Source organism: Dermacentor albipictus, chromosome 3 (genome assembly GCF_038994185.2).
Source record: "Dermacentor albipictus isolate Rhodes 1998 colony chromosome 3, USDA_Dalb.pri_finalv2, whole genome shotgun sequence".
Lineage (NCBI taxonomy): Eukaryota > Metazoa > Arthropoda > Arachnida > Ixodida > Ixodidae > Dermacentor > Dermacentor albipictus.
In genome coordinates, this window is record NC_091823.1 from 160237160 (window position 1) to 160259103 (window position 21944).

Here is a 21944-nt window from a genome sequence, read left to right on the forward strand (position 1 = left end):
GGCAGTCCTGGACGTTTTTCGTCGCGCCGGTCTGCAACTGAACGCATCGCAGTGCCAATTCGGCCGTTGCCAGATTACCGTCCTTGGGCATCTCGTTGACGCGAACGGAGTGCAACCGGACCCAGGCAAGATCCATGCTGTTACGCACTTTCCTGTTCCGAAGTGTGTCAAGGATGTGCGCAGCTTCATCGGCCTTTGTTCGTACTTCCGCCGTTTCGTGAGGAATTTCGCCGCCGTAGCACGACCACTAACCGAGCTTTTGAAAAAAGACGCCCCTTTCCAGTGGGGCGTTAACGAGGCCTCTGCATTCTCGCATCTAATCGACGTTCTCACAACGCCTCCCGTTCTGGCCCATTTCGATCCGTCTGCGCCTACCGAAGTTCGTACTGATGCCAGCGGTCACGGAATTGGCGCAGTACTGGCACAACGCCAGCGCGGCAACGACCGTGTTATCGCTTACGCCAGCAGGCTCCTCTCCCCCGCGGAGCGCAACTATTCCATCACTGAGCGTGAGTGTCTGGCCCTAGTTTGGGCGGTTGCGAAGTTCCGCCCATACTTATATGGCCGACCCTTTTCCGTTATCACAGACCATCACGCGCTTTGTTGGTTATGCTCATTGAAAGACCCTTCAGGCAGACTTGGTCGCTGGGCCCTACGCCTCCAAGAATATTCGTTCTCTGTCACCTACAAATCTGGCCGACTACACAAGGACGCTGACTGCCTGTCTCGCTACCCGGTAGACAAGCCTGACGACGCCGACAGTAGTACTGCCGACGGCATTTTCTCTGTGTCTGCCTTCGTTAACATCGCCGATGAGCAGTACCGAGACCTATCGCTGCGAGTACTCATCGAGCGTCTGCGCTCTACACCTACCGACGCATCCGTTCGCCGATATGTCCTCCAGGGCGGCATTCTGTACCGAAGGAACTTCCTCCCTGACGGATCTGATCTTCTTCTTGTCGTGCCAAAACATCTACGACAGACTGTGCTCTTTGAGATGCATGACGCACCTACTGCAGGACATCTTGGCGTAACCCGCACGTACGACCGCGTCCGCCGCCACTTCTATTGGCCTGGTCTCGCTCGCTCTGTCCGACACTATGTTGCTGCCTGTGATACCTGCCAGCGTCGGAAAACACCTCAGGTGCTACCTGCCGGTCATCTCCAGCCGATCACTGTCCCTGTGGAACCGTTCTTTCGTGTTGGATTAGACCTCCTCGGTCCCTTTCCCACATCATCCTCTGGGAACAAATGGGTAGCCGTCGCAACTGACTACGCCACCCGATACGCTATCACGCGGGCTCTCCCTACCAGTTGCGCCACTGACGTCGCGGACTTTCTCTTGCGGGACATTATCTTACTTCATGGCGCCCCGCGACAGCTGCTCACTGACCGTGGTCGTAACTTCCTCTCGAAAGTTATCGCCGACATTGTACGTTCCTGCTCGACTCAACACAAGCTGACTACCTCATACCATCCTCAAACCAATGGCCTGACAGAGCGGTTAAACCGTACTCTCACCGATATGCTGTCTAAGTACGTTTCCAAGGACCACCGCGACTGGGACATTGCCCTTCCTTACGTCACATTCGCTTATAATTCTTCCCGGCACGACACCGCCGGATTTTCTCCCTTTTATTTGCTCTACGGTCGCGAACCGACCTTGCCCCTTGACACGGCACTTCCTCCTACTTCGATCTCAACAAGCGAGTATGCGCGCGACGCCATCGCTCTCGCCGACAATGCACGCCAGCTTGCCCGTGCTCGACTGACGGACTCGCAAACCACTCAGCAGCGTCAGTAGTACAACGCCCGCCACCGTGACGTACAGTTTTCGCCTGGTGCGCTCGTGCTCTTGTGGTCGCCCTCTCGTCACGTCGGACTTTCACAAAAGCTCCTTTCGCGATACACAGGACCCTACCGCGTGCTGCGCCAGGTGACGCCTGTGACTTATGAAATTGCTCCTGTGAGCTCAACCTCGTCATCTACTCTGGCGTCTAGTGATGTCGTGCACGTCAGTAGGCTCAAGAGCTACTACACTGCTTCAGAGTCCAGCCTTTAGTCGCTCCGGGACGGCGCTTTTGCCGCCGCGGGGTAGTGCTACAGGGTATATTCCCACTGACGAAGAGCTGAGCAGGAAGAAGACGACGACAACGATTAGATGCTAGCGCGGGCTGTTGCCTCTTGGCCTAGCGCAGCGTATTCTCCTTGTAAATATATTTGTACATAGCTTTTCGTCTGCGTCACCCTACGTAACAATATGAACAGCAGTGTTAGGGACAAGATATTGCCTATGTACTCAGGCTCAATTGGGGGGAAGTCTTTATCAAAGTGATCTCCGCGACTTGTCTGGCGATCTCCTTCAACCTGCCAGCAGGCGTAATGAAGTAGAAACATATATAGTTTAATCGAACGGTATTTGCTATTCAGATCGTATTCAACTTCATAATTCACTATTAAAAATTGTTGAATAGCCGTTTGCGTTCGAATGTGAAGAATAGCAGCACTTTTGTAGCCTCGACGGTGACGGGCAGTGAGGACTCTTATTCCGAACGATTGTGCTGCGGGAGATTCATGGCTGTTGCGCCGAGGCGCACCAGTTCCTGAGAGAATTAACGCACGGGTGCTAATCGGTTCTCGTGAACAAGTTCCTAGCTGTCATTTAATATAAACGCCTCGTTTTGGGACAGCCTGTAGATATGCAAACTTGATTCAGGCGAGGAAAAGATATTTTTTTGACAGTCTCAACAGGCATGTCTGCGTGACTGTAACACATTAAAACTGGGTGCCCAATGTAGTACCACACTTCTTCAACGAACACAGCCGGTCTACACATATCTCTACGTGTATGTGAGGCATGCCGTTCCTTTAAATGCGTCGTTATTGTCCTTGTGATATAACACCGGATAACTGAAAGCAGCCGTCTATATTGCAGGAGCTGCTTCGTCGAGCGGACGTACAGTCGGGAACGGCCTTATACGTTGAAGGTATGAAATATAAGGTAAGCGTAACATGTTTTTCCCAGAAACAAGACTCGAGAATAATTTCTTTACATCCCTAGAAAAAAGCCGAAGGACGCAGCTACCTTTTTTTTTCTTTTTCTTTTTTGAACAAATTGAACAAATTCTGGCGTTTTTTATCTGGCGATATGCTTATGAGGCACTCTTATAAGACACAGTTCTCACCACCTGGGGTTCTTTAACGTGCGCCCAAACAGCATTACACAAGTGTTTTTCCTTTTCGTTCCCATCGGATTCTGCGACCTGGTTATCGGACCCGTGAGCTCGAGTTTATCAGCGCAACGCCATGTCCACTTAACAGCGAAGGCGTTAAGGGCTGCTCTCCCGACTATCGCGTATGCGTGCAAAAATTAAAAATAAATAAAAAAATAAATCCCGCAGGTACTATGCCAGGCTGACCCGCGGTGGAGGTGCAGTTCGCCATTAAGGGGCCCACATACATAGCTTCGCTGGTCATCCTTCTTCACAGAGTGGAAGGGCGCTGAGCTTTGTTGTTGTTAAGCATGGATTGGACAGAAAATTTGACGCGGCTTACGGACCAAAGACTAGCATATATAATCGCTACCTAAAAATGTTTTCCGAGCCCCAGTGCCATCCGCAATAAAGAAAAAAAAAATCCCGCATTCTGTTACGCCAAGAAGACAGAAACATAAGTTGCTTTGCAGTTTTCTTTTTCTTCTGCTATCAGATGACTTCCCGCAAATCTGAGTACAGCGCGCCGCATGGGGCCGACATGTTTTATTTGTCTGACGAGGCAAGCAGGACGTTTACATTTGTTTTTTTTTCGTCTGCGTTTCGCAAGACCTACTGATGAAAAACTATGTGCGCACAAATACACACGAGGAATACGCACTGCTTGAAGAACAAGAAAAATATTCGTTCTCCAAAGGGAACCGTACACAGTAACAGAATAGAATAAAAGCCGACAGTGCGGTCGCAAGGTACGCGCATTCACCGAGCTGCATTAAATATCAGTGAAATGAAATAAAGAAGTGAAAGAAAAGCGTCTATTACTAAGGCATAAATACATGTCATATCCAATTATGAACATCATTTCGGTGGTCTGATCGCAAACAGTAGCGCACGAAGCAGTACGAATGACCCCGCCGAGCGGAATCGCCAGCAGTTTCCAACAGCGCTACCTTGATGCGGCCAAATCCAGTTCGATCGCAGCGCCGCCTTGTAACTCGGTTTCGGGAGAGCACGCACCATTTTCTTTCGTATCGCAAATCCACCGGGTGACCGCCAAAGGCGAACAAGAAGAAAAGAGACAAACAAAGCTATTCGCTCTAAAGAAATAAGGCTACTAATTAAGTAACTATAAAAGGCAGGGAGTTGCTTCGCAAGATGAGTTTTCACGCTCGATCCTCAAATTCTGTCAAGAACAGGGCTGAATCTTAAAAAAATTGTGATCACATGCTTGCAGGCGAATTGAAACCTGTTGGTGTACAAAACTATTAAGCGCTCCGAATACGACCACGTATTGCCTATATAAACGAAGTACACCTCGCGCAAGAACCGTGTTAAGTAAAACTCTTGCTTGCGCTAGTTGGTTCATGCTTGAAGTAGTAAAGGCAAGGCGCAGAAGACCAGGACTCAAGAAGAAGAACACAAATGACAGGACCGGCGCCTCCTGTCCGTGTTAAAGCGTGCAGACAAATGGCAGCATGCATAGTGGACTGTGCAATAAGTTCTCCCTCCCAATTGATGAGTCCATGCCTTTCTTATAGCCCGTCGCGCTCACCCGACGGTATCGAGAAGGGCTTCTTGCCTTTGCTGAAACTATTTTCACATACGAAGTCGCAACAGGTCATGGTGATGGAACATGTCGTGAAGCGATGTCGCACTTGCCACAAAATTTAGTTCAAAGCGTTCGCAAACCAAACCAACACGGAAGAGCAAGGTCGTCAACGCGCGCTCTTCGCCAGTCGGTAGACGCTCCTCATACGAAGATGGCGGTGGAGCGCGACTGTAAACAAACGAAGTCGGCGCGAAGGCCCACGTGCTGCCATTAGGCCAATAGCAACACGGCATCAGCCTCGGTCAGGGCGCACGAGGAGGAGGCGGCATTATTCGAAGCGTGTCACTACTCTACAAACTTTGAGGGACCTTAGTCATGCGTACTGCCGAGGGGTAGGCAGCTTTCGATCAACAAAGCTGCGAGCAGAACCGCGAACGAGCTCGTCTACGCCGTGACGATGCTGCAGCCCGGGCACAAGAGCAGGCTCGTGCAGCCGGGCGCAAGCAGCAGCTACGTGCCGAGGATCCGGCAGCCCCACGAGCCGTCGTTTAATGAATCAGCGGGATTAACCCAGTGATGAACACCGCAGCAGCACGTTTCAGCTTCGCTGGTTAACCATCTGTATATAAAGTGTTTGGGCGGGCATATCTTGTTGGAAGGTGGGTGGGGAGGGGCGCTTGTCGAAAATGTGGCCACAATTCGCGCATATATTTGTGTAAATGGCGCGCCTTAGCACAAAACACCTTATCGTGTCACTCAACGCAGTAATATTAGTTTAGTTAAGATTACTGTTAAAACTTTCGGGTCCGCCTTCAGTTTAGTTGGGGGACAGAAAAAAAGCTGTGGCTGCGTTTGCTTTAGGCTGTTTCATTGTGGTTAGGATATTTAAATATGAATCGCTTTTTAGGTATTCTTACGGCGAATTTTGCTCATATCATTGCGATGCTGAAACCAAATCAAAAGTTACGTTTTATCCGCAACATTTACTTGTAAAAATTATAATCTTTATTGGCGTTTCCCTTTTTTATTGATGCCCGTACTTTAATTGCATTTCACAGAGACACTGTTCCTTAGTCGAGGGCTCGACGAAACGTCAATGGATTGTACATCGACGAAACATCATCAGGTATGGATTGTACATTGCTGAAGGTAAACTAGCACTCGGAACTTCGAAGAAAGAGCATCAAGGGACGCTTCTGAAGCGTTCCCGGGCCCTTGTTGACAAAAAGGAAACTTCGGTCGTACCTTACACATGGCGGATGGTGCAATGATATAATGTAGATATCCTTGAGATTGTGACATGTACGACTCAGCGTGTGTCGTGTGGGTTTATAAATAATCATTCTAAAAGAAGGTGGGATAATTAAAGATTTTGAATGTCTCACACGAACCAGTCAATCGGCTTCCTAAAGCTCGTACACTGGCCTGTGTGCGACTTGAACTGCATAATTTTTAAACGAGCACGCTTACAAGCGCGCCACTCACCTCGGAGCATGCGGGATACTTTTCAGGTGATCGGCAGTAATATAGCGGGATTGGGTGGAGCTCAGTAAAACAGCGTTTATGTAAGCGCAGAAACTGGAAGGTGGAACCATAACATGCAAGATAATTTCTTAGGATTTTTTGCTTCTTTCATAAGGATTTGTCCTAGCAAAGGCGAAACGCCTCATTATACAAGGCTGTAATGCAGTATACAAAGATGCCACCATAAAGCCTAGATCGACCCAAAGCGATTTGCCTAAATGGATGGGTACCTGTCCAAGGTTGTTATGAAACCGCCAGATAATTGCCGTACCAAATCAGGGAAGGCGCTGGGTGCGTTGGTTTTCAATGCGAAGCATTCGGTCCCTTAAACCTGGTACTTTACAGTAGGCAAGTTCTTGTTTCATCATGTCTTGTATCTTTTCGATGACTCAAAAAAAACTGGAGGACGCTTAAGCTTCGCCTTCAAGAGTGGAACGCGACAGCGTTCCCGTGGACCCGCCAAGGGATGTGAGACAATGGGCTTCGGCGCAGCGACTACGCGCCCCGCATCGGACGCGGTGAGCGTCGAGCAACGCAGCGTTCGGCGCGGCAACGAAATGTGCGCGTGAGCAAGCGACGCACGCCTGAGCCTTAGAAGAGCTCGTTTCTAAGGCAACACCGCATTCACTAGAGGCGCGTTTGTAACGCTTTGAAGCATGGAACTCGTGGCTCACCACTCTGCCTCTGGACACGGACGCGTTCGCACGCAAGATGTCGAGCTCTGCAAGAGCGGTTTCAGCGGCCGCGTCTGGCCGTGGTAACAGTTCTTCTGTCGCCCCACCGGGCTATCGGTATCTACTACCGACTTTGCCATCAGGCGAAACTATGAATGAGTGTCTGTTCTTACATTGTGACGTTGCCGGGAGACCATACCGCCTCGAAGACTTCCGTGACCCGCTGCAAGAACTCGGTGTATTGAAAGACGTGACCGGTATTGGGCCCTTACAAATGACGCATGTGTGGCTCATCAAGCTACGAACTCCAGAGGTGAAGGAAGTGCTGGTTAGAGCGGGAGGCCTGGAGGTAAAAGGGCGCTTTTGCGCCGTAATTGACCCAGTGCAACAAGACATCACACTCAAAGTACACTGGGTTCCATTCCACGTTACCGGGGAAGCATTGAAGAAGGCTTTCGACCACTATGGCGAAGTGAAAGAAGTAAGACAAGAAGATTGGAAGGTGAGGGGCTTCGAGCAAGCTGAGTCTACCACGCTTATTGTGCGGATGACGCTCCGGGAGAACTTAACACCGGACGCTCTGCCCCATTTGCTCAAGATCTTTGGTGGCTCTGTGCTGGTTGTCGTTCCCGGGAGAGCTCCGATTTGCCTGCGGTGTCGACGCAAAGGACACATTAGAAGAGACTGCAGAGTGCCAAGGTGTTCTGAGTGTCGGGAATTCGGCCATGAAGCACATGATTGCGTACGTACGTATGCAAGAGTTACTGGCAGCACGCAACCCGACGACGAAGGCCTGGAATTGATGGAAGAAGAGGTAACGGAGAAACTGACAGCGTCCTCGGAAACGCCGGTTCAACAGGTGGCAAGTGTCGCAAAAAAGGTGGCAACGCCATCCGCGTCGACACAGGACGCCACAGCAGGAAGAAAGCAGAAAGAAAGAAGAAGGAATGAAGAAGAGAAGACACCGCCTGCGCCCGCAGAAAAGGAGCCCGGGTGTGACGCGTTTAACGTGGAGATGGACGCGGAGCCAGAGACGCCATATGAGACGCCGGATGAGTTGGCCACTGAGGAGCCAGCCGTGCCTTCCAAGAGGCACCGAAGCGATGCTCCAGAAGAGGAGACGCCGGCTGACAGTGTTCAGCGCCTGGAGCCGCAGTGGATGGTGGTCCGGTCGACCCGGGCCAAGAAAGGGAAGTCCGCCCCACCGCAACGGTCAGCGTCGCTCACCCGAGAAGGGCAGGCGACGCAGTGACCAACGCGACTGGTGTCGCGGGTGCCCGTGGAAGCTGTCGTGCCGACAGGGACGCTCAGTTTGTGAGCGTTGCTATTTGCTGGGCGCCTTACTGTTGTTTTGCTCTTGCTCTCTGAAATGGCTATGTCGTTAGCTCAACTGCGCGCGGGAACCCTCAACGTTAGAGGTTTTAGGGCGAGACGGCGGCAGCGTCAGCTCCGACGCGTAATGTTGGAAGAAGATTTAGATATATTGGCGATTCAAGAGACTAAAATAGAGAGTGAGAGTCAGATGATAGTATGGTTGCACAGTTTATTGACCGCTATACCATATGCGTTAGTCATGCTGTTGGCACAACGGCCGGATGCTGCATGTTTATTAAGAAAGGTTTGGGTATACAGTTGAGGAAACAGTTCTAAGTTGTCAGAGTGGTCGATTCGTGCTGTGCAATTTTGTATACTGCAACATAAAATACCGAATATTATGTGTGTATGCACCAACGAAAGTGAATGACCGGCTAAGTTTCTTTCAAGAAATATCGCATTATCTGAATACAGACAGATGTTTGATAGTGTTAGGAGATTTCAATTGCGTTTTGAGCTCGGACGATCGTTCGAGTGGTGGATACTGGGCTGATAAGAGCGTTGTCTTTCTGAGGGGGGCCATTGGAAGAGCTCTGTTGGAAGACATTGCACATTACGCGAAAGGAGGGAATAATCGGCATTATACTCATTTTCAAGGCAATAGCCATGCAAGGTTAGACAGAGCTTATCTTTCGCAAGAAATCGCTACAATGTGCGATGACTACAAGGTGCTGAACATAACATTTAGCGACCATTGTTTAGTAGCCTTCACGATAGGGAAAAAGATTACCGCAAAACCTGGAATGAAATGGGAAACATGGAAATTAAACGCGAAACTCTTAAACGACGACCAATTTCTAGAAAGTGTACGCACAGAAATTGCCAAAGCAAATAATGACTGTGAAAAAGGATGGGGTGAGCGATGGGAGCGATTTAAAGAAGTCGTAAAAATGAATGCCATAGAGCGAGCAGTAGAAATACGTTTTAAAGAGCGCCAAGAGGAAAATAACCTTAAAAAAATGCTTCAGGAATTTGTGGATGCCGAAACTGCAGCGCCAGGCACCTTTATGGAAGAAATAAGGGAAACAAAGAATAAAATTGAGGCTATCGACACGGAAAACTACCGCGGCGCACTTATTCGCGCACGAATGGGAAAGATCTTGGCTGATGAAATGCCAACAAAGCGTGCATTGGGAACTGAGAAAAAGTATGCGAGGAGAAACGAAATAGTTGAGATTGAATACAAAGGGAAAATATCTAGAGACGCTGAAGAAATTAATTATGCGTTTACGGAATATTACAGGGAGCTCTTCAAGTGTAGAATACCGAGCAAGGCTGGGTATGAAAGCCATTTTCTAACCACTCTACCTAGGTTAGACTCCGAAGAAACAGATAGATTATCCGAAGATATCACAGCAAAGGAGATCGAAACGGCCATTGAAGACCTTAACCCTGGAAAATCGCCAGGACCTGATGGCCTAACAGCAGTTTTTTACAAGGCCTTTTGCTCGAAGATAGCCATCTTATTATAGCGTGTTTTTATGGAGGCGTATCAAAAAGGTCGTTTGCCACCGTCCTTTAAAAGGGCGTATACAGTCTTGATACCAAAAAGCGATGACGCAAATAAACTTAACAAAGTAACAGGCTACAGGCCAATTACGCTGACAAACGTAGATTATAAAGTATTAATGAAGATATTTGCGCGGAGACTACAAGGGGTTATTGGTGCTTTAGTAGGACCGCATCAGACCTGCGGGATAAGAGGGAGGTCTATATTTACTAATATCCATGTGGCTCGCAGCATTCTTGAAACTTGTGATGGAGATTTTAGGAAAGTCGCTATGTTACAAATTGATCTAGAAAAGGCGTTTGACAGAGTATGTCACAATCTCCTGTTTACAATTCTTGGCTATGTCGGTGTTGGATCACGGATAACAGAGGGAGTTAAAATGGCATACAGTAATTGTACAACTAACCTCATTGTCAACCATAAGCTAACTGAAAGGATTGAAGTGCGTTCCTCTGTTCGTCAGGGGTGCCCCCTGTCACCTCTTTTGTTCGCAATATATCTAGAGGCTCTCTGTAAAAGAATTATTGATAGTCCGGATGTGCGAGGATTCAGCCTAGAAGGATGTGAGGTACGTTTATTAGCTTATGCTGATGATGTTGTTGTTTTCTGTGACGATAAGAAGAGTGTTCGAGCTACCATGACAATTATGCGTGAGTTTTGTGACATGACGGACAGCAATATAAATCTGAATAAGTGTGTCGGCTTGTGGCACGGCCGGTGGCAAACAACGCCGCGTGTTTTTGAAGGTATGCAGTGGAAGCTCACGCCTGGGATTTATCTTGGTGTACCATTAGGCACACATCGAGACACTAAAGACTTATGGAATGGCAAAGTGCAGGAATTAAAAGCTCAAACTGATAAGTGGGCTGGACGTGACCTCTCTATATTTGCACGTGCGGCTATCTGCAGAATCTTCTTGGTGAGCAAGCTGTGGTATCTCATGCAAGTCCTGAGTTGTTCCCGATTCAACCTCAAGAAATTCCATAGAGTATTTGCTGTTTTTGTGTGGCAGTCTGAATACGAAAGAACAAGCAGGAACAACTTGTTTCGCAAGTTGGGTCAGGGGGGCTTGTCATTACCAAATTTATACTTAAAGCAACTGATTTCTAGATTTTTGTTCCTACGAGACACGACAAATCCTTTCTTACGAACAGTTATTCAAGTCCGATTGAGCAATGCCTTACCTAACTTTGTTGTCTCGATGAGGGAGGGTGGGTGTTACGCAACGAGTAAATTTTTACGTGAGGTGGTCGTAGCATTTAGATTTTTACACCACCACTTTTCCATAGAATATTTGGCTGCAGTCAGTCGTAAGCGGATAAGCTCGGATTTAATAGATATTATGTTCCCAGAACCATTATATCGATTAATGTACCGCGAAGGCCAAGGGAAAGATGTCTTAAAACGTGTGAAGCGAATGATTGTACCAGGGGGAGTGAAAACATTCTTTTTTAAACTACATACTAATGCCTTGCCTGTAAAAACATGGCTAGAAGAAAGAGGGGACTATTTACCATGGGGGACTAACTGTTTGATTTGCAAGAAACCAGAAACTATAGAACACGTTTTTCTGGACTGTTGGAGTGCGGTCTTCTTTTGGGATATTATGCAAAGAACTATTAAAAAAGAATTGCCGTTAACAGCTCATGGTATCCGTTACCTATCCACAGAGCAAGACAGTATACCTTATGACATGTTCTTTCTTCTCGGCCTTCACAGTATCTGGAGAAACAGCATGGCTGTAAGGAATTGCGATATAAATGTGAGAACAGTAAACTCATATTTTGCTGAGAATATCAGTAAAGTGCGGGAAGTTTTTCAGAAGTTAGCGTATGACGATGATCTGTTGTCATTGATGGATGCCCTTGCCAAAATGAAAGTTTTGTAATCTAAACCGCAAGCTTCAAGCGCAGCGGTGGGAAAGTGAATATTGTCAAATGGTGGGAGCAGTATGTATTGATGTATTTGTTGATTGTCTGGAAATAAAGAAAAAAAAACTCGTGGCTCAGTGGTAGCGCCTCCGTCTCACACTCCGGAGACCCTGGTTCGATTCCCACCCAGCACATCTTGAAAGTTGTTTTTTATTCATGAAGGGCCTGCTGGGATTTATCGCTCACGGCCAACGCCGCCGACACCGACGCCGACGACACCGGCTTTTCTGCGACACGAGCTCCTTAACGCTATCGCGTTAAAATTCGGCAGAGACACCTAAGATTGCTTACGTATGAGAATGCGAAAGCATATAGTCGCTTTCGTAAAATGTTTCTGTTTCTGCGCGTTCCGTGTCCGCGAAAGCTCTGGTCATGCGTTTGAACTGCACCTCGGTAAGGCCAAGCGAAGACGCACCAAGCAGCTCAACGCGTTCGCTTGCCTGCGAGGAGTTCGTATCTCGAAGGACCGCTCAGCGGCACTCCATTGGACATTATACCACTTTTTATTTTATACACTCATTTTTTTTACACTCATGACGTGGCGCCACCTCCTACGCACAGGCTATACGCCGTCACGGGCCCAAAGACGCACGCACTAGGCCGCACTAGACCACCCAGACCAAAATTTACCAAATTTTCTTTTGAAAGGCAATAATTTACTTTGTTTGCAGGAACCTCCCTGATAAATTTGACGCCGGTTCGAGTATTTTTAATGCGCAATGGCGAACTCGCTAGCCCTGTTATGCAGAAAAGTGTGATACGTTGCATCTGCACAAAAATGCGTAATTTTCAATTTTAATGCCCTTAATTATTATGTTACTGTAAAGGTATATAACTGGGTGTTTTTAAGCGATAAGGAACAATTTAGAGCAATTGTAATGAAGCAGACGCGCTCTCGTTTATGTGGCGACTGAAGAGGAAGACGAAGGACCGTGTCGTGATCGCGAGCTAGCCCCGCGCTAGGGACAGCCCTTGCATTGCCTTTTTATACCTAGCGGCCCACAACGTTGTGGACGACAATAAACCTCGTCGCATTTGGTGGAGGTGCTGGGTAGGTGTCTTGCCTTGTTGGGATGTAGTGCAAGACTGAGTGTACTTTTGTACAGAGTTGTACATGCCTCGCCAATTATAGCGCTGACGCAATTTTGTGTAAGTTTTGAGGACGCCGGCATGAGCGCTTAGGGGATCAGCGTGAAAAGACGATCAGATGTCACAGCGCATATGACGAGGTATAGCAAGGAGTCATTTCCTATTGTCCGGCATGTAGTTCCAGCGATATAGAATCTTGTCCCGCACGGAAAAGTGTGTTGCTTGGCGACGCAACGCTCGTGTCGAAGGGACATCATACGGAGCGGCAAGATAGTCAAGTAACATTACAAGTGAGGGGTCCTTGCGCTGCTCTGTGAGCATGTCAGTGATCGTCAGCGGTAAAAGGGTCGACGAGCAAGGTGACAAAGGCGCCAAATCTGGCCACAGTGGGGAGCGAGAGAGCGCATCAGCGTCGGAGGGCTTGCGACCGGAGCGGTACATGAGGCGGATGTCGTACTCTTGCAAGCGAAGCGCCCAACCTTCCAAGCGTCCCGACGGGTCTTTCAAGGAAGAAAGCCAACAAAGGGCATGGTGGTCAGTAACTACGACGAAAGAACGGCCGCATGGTATGGGCGAAACTTGCTTAGTGCCCAGATGATCGCTAGGCCCTACTTTTCTGTGACGGAGTAATTTAACTCAGCTTTCTTTAGAGTACGGCACGCATAAGCGACGACGTATTCGTCATAGCCAGCTTTCCGTTGCGCTACACTCTAAGAAAAATCCCGGGAAAAACCGGAGTAACTGGGCAGTTAGTCCTAAAAAGGGCGCTTTCGTCCTTCAAGGCAGTAACTGCATGAATGTGCGTGCCGTGCTGCAAATTTCGGAGAGTGAGCGTTTAGTACCTGGTCGGAAAGAGAGCAACGGGAGGACGAACGGCAACAGTTACTCCCCATGCGCTCCGCGCTGTTTTCGTCCGTGTCGTGGAGTAATGCGGCAAAAATGGTATTGTCTATAACATGAATACTTCGAAGTTCGTGCACTGTCTATTGAACTACATGCAAAGCAGCACTTTGCCTTTTGGTGAGAAAATTGCGTGAAATTTAGAAGCTGGAATGTGAAGAGCCACGCCCTTCGTGCGCACACCATAAGTGAGCGATACACTTTAAACGCGCAAGTCACTGATAGACTGCCAGATTTCGCTGGTCAATGGTATCTAAGTTTCTTCGGTTCCAAGGAGATTACGAACTTAACTGAAGCGATGTGTAGCTCAAAAGGGACGCACTAGGCGACAGTGAAATTGTCCTTCTCTGTCATCTTAGGTGCCCCGTTTGAGCTCGCTACACGTTTACATCGCGTAGTGCCTCAGTTTAAAATACCCCTAAGAAAACTCGGGCAGACTTCTTTTCGCACTCGCTTGTGGTTGCAAGTACATTCAACGTTACATTCTCCCCGCACAGCACACACAAAATGCCGAGTCGCTTTTATATTGCCGCACCTGCGTTCCGATGCTTAACCTGTCTCAATTTCCTATCATGTCAACCGATCTGCCATGGTGCAGAGGAGGAAGAGGCTTATTCGAACGGTACGTTTGCGATGATCAAGTCTAAATTACAGTTCTATCGTCCCACGTTCCACTATTCAAATCTAGTTTCTCTATACTTCTAACCTTACGGAAAACCACCTGCTTCTTGGCCAATCCCCCATAGTGGGTATGCGCCACTGTCTGGGACACAGGACAAGACACAAGATCTCCGCTGGAAACAGCGCATCGGCCCTCGGCCGAGGGTCACACTCACCATTAACTACTGATTCCGGTAGCTATAAAGTAGTTCTTCCTCGTCTACCGACTGGCAACACCGCTCTCAATTCCGTTTTCCTGCATGCTGACCTGACAGGGCGGCCGTATCAAGCCCCGGACTTTCGCGATGCTCTCCTTTCAGTGCTAAATGCAACTGATATCCTCGGCGTTGGACAATACCAGATGAACCATTTGTGCTTAGTGACATGTGTTAACAGCATCGCGAAACAGAAACTTGTCGACAAAGGCGAGTTGTTGGTGAAGGGCTTCAAGTTCCTCGTCATAGACCCGGAATCCAAAAAAATATCAAGATGAAGCTTCTTTGGCTTCGCCCACACCTCGAACAGAGACGGATTGTTGAAGCGCTAGAGCCATATGGCACAGTGCAGTCCATCACGAGAGAAATGTGGCGGTGTGACGGCATGGAGGGCTGGCAAATGACTTATCGAGACGTAGCGTTCTCATTGAAAGATGGAGTTTCTGCCAGTAATCTGCCACATCTATTGAGCATATACGGCCACCAGTGCCTTATCTTGGCTCCTGGCCGACCATCACTTTGCCTCCGGTGCAACAGAGTTGGGCATATCCGGCGACAATGTAGAACACCACGCTGCAGTAACTGTCATCGCTACGGTCACCCTGCAGATGCATACGTCGGAACCTACGCTGACAAGCTTCGTGGAAATAGACCAGCTGAGGAAGATACCATCACCGATCATCTAATGGACGTGAGCGAAGTTGTGGATGCAACTGGTGAAACACTCCCTGAGACTCATCGACAAGAACAGATTAAGCCGTCATCGGCTGACATTAGCCTCAGCCAGAAGCCTGCGAGCGAGGATGAGACTAAGGCGCCTGACGACGAACCAACTGTGTCACGGGCACAATCGCCACCAGTTCAAGATCGCCCACCGTCAGTGGAATCTGGATCGATGTGCGAGGCCGCCAAGAAGCGTCCAGCACCATCTGACAATTCATCGCCCTCGGGAAAGGAGGCTCGCGTTCCCAAAGTGTCAAAGTTGACAAAACCGCTCCGGGGAACACTTCTCCTGCAGATGCCCCTTGTGCTAACATGCACCAAAAGGTCCATATAGTGCATCACCTCATCAAGAAGGAGGTGGTGCACCTCTGGAGCAGCGTTTAGACGCTGCACCAAGATCGTATACGTCACTGAAGCTGAGACATGATCCAAGTAGTGATGTGTTGCAACGCCTGATATGTGATAATCGGGTAGTGGACAGTGGGGAAAATGAAAAGGCGGTATGTCGATATACGCACTTTCAGGGTACCTCGAATGCAAGGCTTGATCAAATTTACGTTTCACTTAGCGCGCTACCTCTAATTTGCGTTTGCACTGTGCACCCTATATTCTTTAGTGACCATTGCTTAGTCTCAGCATCGTTTGGCAGCCGTCGGTATCAAAGTCAGGGTATGTGCTGGGAGTTGTGGAAGTTTAATAACCAATTACTTTCGCGTGAGTGTTTCTTAAATCGTGTTACTGAGCTTATAGCTCATGTGTCATGCTGCAAGGACTTGCCACTCTTTGCTGTGTGGGAGTTACTCAAACAGGAAGCTAAAATGCTAGCTATCGAAGAATCATTAAAATTGGCCTTTGAAAGAAAGAATTACAAAGCATTGTATAGACTTCTGAGTGAATTGCATGAGCTTGAGTGCCTACATCCGGGTCAATATATTGATGATATTCAGAAGGTCAAGGCACAGTTACAAACTTTGGACGCTGAAAAATACAGAGGTACACTAGTGCGTGCGCGAAAGCTGGAACCTGTTTCCTGGAAGAACAGGCTTGCAGTAGGGCCCTTGGTGATGAGCGCCGACACGCGCTGTCTAAATGTAAAGTATGGTGGCATCATTGTTAATGAGCCTGCTCTAATAACTAAAGCGTTTTTCTAATATTATCAAAAACTATTTCGAGACCATAAGCCATTGGAAACAGATGCTGCCAAAAAATCGTATCGTTGCTGCCCCAGGTAAATCAGGATGATTACGGTTATACAAATGAAAACATTTATATTAATGAGGTGACTGTATGCATCGATTTGTTAACGAAGGGTAAGACGCCCGGCCCGGATGGACTTACTACCAAATTTTGTCAGTGTTTTTGTTCCCTCTTCAGATGTGTACCGTGAGGCCTTGGAATTAGGGTACCTAACCGCCACAATGTACGAAGGACACACCGTCCTTATAGCTAAAAGCGATGATGAGACTAAATTGCGAAAAGTTTACGGATATCTACCTATTACCTTATGCAATGTGGATTATAAAATTTTTGCGAAGGTATTAGCTAACCGTTTGCAAGTTGTAATACTATCTGTGGTCGGTGATCATCAAACATGTGGCATCAGGCGCCGGTCCATTCAGACGAACATTCATGTTGCGAGAGCGGTGCTAGAGTGTGTAGCTGAGGGGATTGGACAGGCGGCAATGGTACAGCTAGATCTGGCTATAAGGCGTTCGACAGGGTGAATCACTCTTTCCTGTTTACTGTACTAGAGCATACAAACATCGTATCCCTGCTCCTTAGAGCCGTCAGGAAATGTTATGCTAATGGCTCAACGAGGCTGATGGTGAATGGCTCTCTCTTCGATCCGATTAGGCTTGTATCATCAGTACGACAAGGATGTCCTTTGTCACCGCTTCTATTCTGCTTGTATTTAGAGCCACTTTGTCGGAGCATTCTTAAAGAATAAGATATCCAAGGGTTTAAATTACTGACTAATGAGGTTCGGGTTCTTGCGTATGCAGAGGACGTAGCCTTTTTTTGTACCGATAAGAAGAGTGTAATAAAGTAGTAAAGAGTGTAGTAAAGAGTATAAAGAGTTGTAAAGAGTGCCGGACCCACAACCACAAAGCAGCGAGCACAAGGCCACACTCCCCCAAGACACACCTGGCTTTTTAAAAGAAAACCCGCTACACCTTTCCCATTCCCTACGCGCGTCCTCCCCCCTTCAACACTAAAAACAGCCATTTCTTGCAAGCGTTAGGACGTGGTTATTAAAATCAGCTAACAATCGGCTTCACTTCGGAAAAACATATGAATGCACGAAAAAATTGCCACGGAAACACGGATGAGCATGAGGCTTTCGATACTCTAGGGGCAACGACTCAAACCATCGGCATTGCCGTTAAGCTTACCCTTCTTGTAGCGAATATCGAAGGTGTACTGTTGAAGAGCCAAGCTCCAGCGCAAAAGACGACCGTTTTTCGTAGACATGGACTGCAGCCATGTCAGGGGACAGTGATCAGTCTCTAGGGTGAATCTTGAGCCAGCGATATAGCAAGCTAGCTTCTGTACCGCCCAAACTACGCAGACGCATTCCTTTTCTGATGCACTGTATGCTTCCTCACGAACTGAAAGCTTTCTACTGGCGTACAGTACAGGATGTTCGTTCTCGTCATCTTTCTTTTGACAGAGCACCACCCCCATACCCCTGTCACTGGCATCACACTGAAGAATGAATGGCTTAGAGTAGTCGGGCGCGTTCAACACTGGCTGACTCGTTAGTGCGTTCTTTAGCATACTAAAAGCCTTTTCTTTTCCGTCATCCCACTTTACCATTTGTGGTTCTGTTTTTCTGAGAGCATCCGTTAAAGGACTTGCAATCTCGGAATACCGCGGAATATGTTTTTGGTAATAACCCGTCAAGCCAAGGAATGATCTGATATCCCGCTTGTTGCGTGGTTGCGGGAAGTTGTCTATCGCGGTCAGTTTATCCTGGGAAGGCCGACGATGGCCTTGCCCTATTACATGACCTAGATAAGCTACCTCCGCGTGCCCTAATTGGCATATTGGAGCCTTAACAGTTAAGTTGGCCTCTCGTAGACGGCACAACACGGTTCGCGGGTGTTGCATACACTCTAAAAACTAGGAAGGGTATCGCAGGAGTGAAGCGGCCGGTTCACTCTTCAAAGCGTCGTTTTACTCTCGCAAAATGTCGAGGAGAGTGAAATGCATTGTTCACTCTGTCACCAAGGAGAGAATGAAATGTGCTTTTCACTCTCCCCTTCAGAGAGAGTAGAATGCTCGTTCTACTCTTGCGGCAATAGAGAACAGAACGTAGCGTAATCTGCTTCAGCTGTAGGTGGCTGGCCCCGAACACGGCAATGTATCATTCATGCACTTTGAGCAAAGAACACATCGTTTTGCTTCTAAGAGAAGAGGCCGCCGCAGTTCAAAGGAACGCGTAGCGAGTGCTCTACTTTTTCACTCGCAGTTGCTCCACCGCGCGCGCGCGCGCTCAGGGTCGCGGAACAACACAGCACCGGAGAAAGGTGATCCGTCCTGCGAGCAGCAACGAAGCAGCCAAGGGAGATCATGTGTCAGCCATCTCGCGTCGCCACCAAAACACGACAGTCGTTTGTCATGCCTTGGATATAACAACAAATCCTCCACGGTAAGTGAATTCTAACTTAGGTGCACATTCTCCGTATATGTCATGCTATCGCCAGGAAGTCGTCGCTGCGCTTAGCCGATGCGATTGACAAAGGACTAGGCATACGCGCTGTGTCTCTCGATGTCAATCGAAAAAGCCAATCGTCGCGATAACTGAATCTGATTTTATCACTTTGCCGTTGTCCGTAAGAGCTTTAAAAATCGAAAACGCTGCCAGAACTATGGTATGTTCAATAAGACGCCAGGTGAGAGGACGCTTAAAATGGTTCGTTCACCAGTCCGCGATTCCGAGCCTATGCGGAGCGTGATTAGCGTGCGTTTTGTGTATTTTAATTTATTCAGTTTATTTATTTATTCGCATAACAGAAGGCGTCATTTTGCTGGCAGCATGCTTTTTTTATAAATAAACCGCTTGCTTGACGGTGTCCCGCGTAGGGGGAATCTGCGACCACTGAAGTTCCGTGCAGCACCAGTGCTAGTTAGAAACTTTGCCGCAGGTATTCAGCTGCATGCTGCAAGAGGTCAGTTGGGCGCGTTATCTTGAACTTACTGAAAACGCATGAGGAATCCATGTTTTATGCTGGAAAAAAGTATAAACCCCATATAAGCGATCTTGCGCACGGCAGCTACAAGCGACGCGATGGAGATGGCTGTCGCGTTCGCTCGTCGCCTACAAGTCGTATTCCGTGCGAGCGACGATATTGAGCGACGCCTCCCCGGTGTTGCTGGCATGAGGGCTGCAATCACGCGTGACGCGTGCTTTAGTAATTTACGTTGATGTATTGTGCTATAAAAAGTAGCATAAAATATTTCCGGAAGTCTTGCCGTAGGTTCTTATCCTTGCACGTATAAAAATTGAATGATTTGCTCGTTCCGCGCGACAATCGGTAGTATTTGAGCGATGTACATCTAGTTCCGGTTTCGCGCTATTGGCTAGTCGCTCATAGCACTGCCGGGCGACGAGCGACTATTTCTAGATTTCAAGAACCGAGCCATCTGTTCAAGCGACGGGCCGTTTTGTCGCTCGAAGCCGTCGCTCGTCGCCGTCGCGCACTAAATCGCTCTCACAGTGTTTATCCCTAAGACTGAACTGTTTTTGCTCATGTATTAAAATGGTGTGATTATAGGTAGGCCTGGTTTTGTCGCCTGTTGCGGTTTTCGTGCACGGTGCGAAACTGAAAGGATGCTTATGTCTACGAACTCGGTGAATTGTCGAGCAGCTAGTTATGCATCGGCATCGAATATAACGGCTGCTGTGTGGAATTACAATTGCAGGGGCGCTTTGCATACGCTTATTGTTTCGGACATGCCTGTGCATTCGCTAATATGAGTTGGCGTGTCAGTGTTATGTCATATGAACAGCTAAATCAGCCTTCCTCTGGGCGTTACAAGCGTAATGTGTGCATTTTGCTATTGCATGGCAGATCAAAATGTGTTTATCGCTTGAATATTTTTAGTAGAGAAATAAAATATCAAAATAAAATGTTGCTTTAATTCCGTGTTACCAGTCTGTCGTACACAGAACAATAGGTTGGTGTAATAAACGAATAACTGTGGTTTAATGCAACTTTTACATGCCTTCAAGAATCTAAAATGCCAGGTTTCAAACTGCAGGAGTAGTCGGGTCTGTCAAAAAAGAACTCCATTGCGCATCTCATACATGATAACAAGTTCATTCCTTTTAGTAAGCTTAGATGCAGGCCGCAGTGAACTTCCTTGTTAGTACTGAAATGTGGGTAAGCTTGCCATAACAAGCCTTGTTGCCCTTTTTTATAGACACATCCATATATCCATTGAACTGAAGGACAATATTTTCATCCCTACTGAGCATCATGTTTGCAGCTATAATCCTCAAATTGTGGTTTCAGCAGTGGCACTACCAGGGATGGTGCGGGGAGCACACTGGGCACGTGCTTAGGATGTGTCACAAGTGGTGTTTGCGATACACCAGACTCGTGGCAGACCTATGGCGTCTGAAAATGACCAATATTCTATTCATTAACAGGAGTATTCTAACATTCGTGACAAACAAGGATGAACTGTTGGTTATTTGTTTTTTGCTTAAATCTAAAAATTGAAGTTAGTTTAGCAGTTGACTGTTGCAGTCATTTGGATGTTTTGCATGCCTTTCACTAGGAAGACTAAGAGCGAAGATTTTCTTTCATTGCCATGGCCTTGGCTGTCTTGATGTTGTTTTGCACCATGCCCTTGTATTGACTTTTGCATACGATATTTTTCAGGCACCCACTTTATATAACGAAAGAAGGCAGCTGCAAGGACACGAGGATGTGAAAGAGCCAGTGCAGCGCGACTTCATGTAGTGCAGAGGAGCCAATGCCAAAAAATCAAAATACATTGGCATGCAATTTGGACAAGAAAACTAGTATGTGGGTATATTGGGTGTACCATTTGACCAAATGTCAACAAAATCAAGATACAGTATGTTACACCAAGATGAAAATTCTCACGTGCTCCAGGCAGTCATCTTAACATGGTATATTTATGTAAGGTCTCCGATTGGAAAGTCAAATCAAGTATGCTCTCTGGAGACAAACACATAGCAGCAAGTGTCATTGAAAAGTTAGAAATGTGTTTTAAAAAAGCTGGTTAGTTCTGAGAAGTGACTGCTTTTTGTCTTGCCTCTCAACAGATACATCCATGTGATAAAAAATAGTGGTACAATGAAATTGCATATTTGCTTAGTGACATGATACATACTTGCAATGAGCACGGTGCCTGTGTTTACTGTAAAAAGCAACAGCCCATGCTTGGTTAGGTTAGGCACCCTACAACATGCAGGCATGGGGGGGGGGGTTGATTGGCGCTTTTTTTATTTTTGTGTCGTGAGGTTTATTGACGTGCGTATAGGTGCAGTGGCGCGCAGTATGGCTAGTACAAAAAAGGGGTGGGGGGGGGTCAGATACATGTAGGT

At 47.6% G+C, this 21944-nt stretch overlaps 1 protein-coding gene across 1 annotated transcript; it reads left to right on the top strand.

Annotated features, from left to right (window-relative positions):
• The first annotated feature begins 6984 nt into the window (after window positions 1-6984).
• On the top strand, window positions 6985-8339 carry LOC135896264 (uncharacterized). The gene has a single exon (XM_065424617.2). The coding sequence runs from the start codon at window positions 6997-6999 to the stop codon at window positions 8209-8211; it is 1215 nt and encodes a 404-aa protein (XP_065280689.2). The 5' UTR covers window positions 6985-6996; the 3' UTR covers window positions 8212-8339.
• The last annotated feature ends 13605 nt before the right edge of the window (window positions 8340-21944 follow it).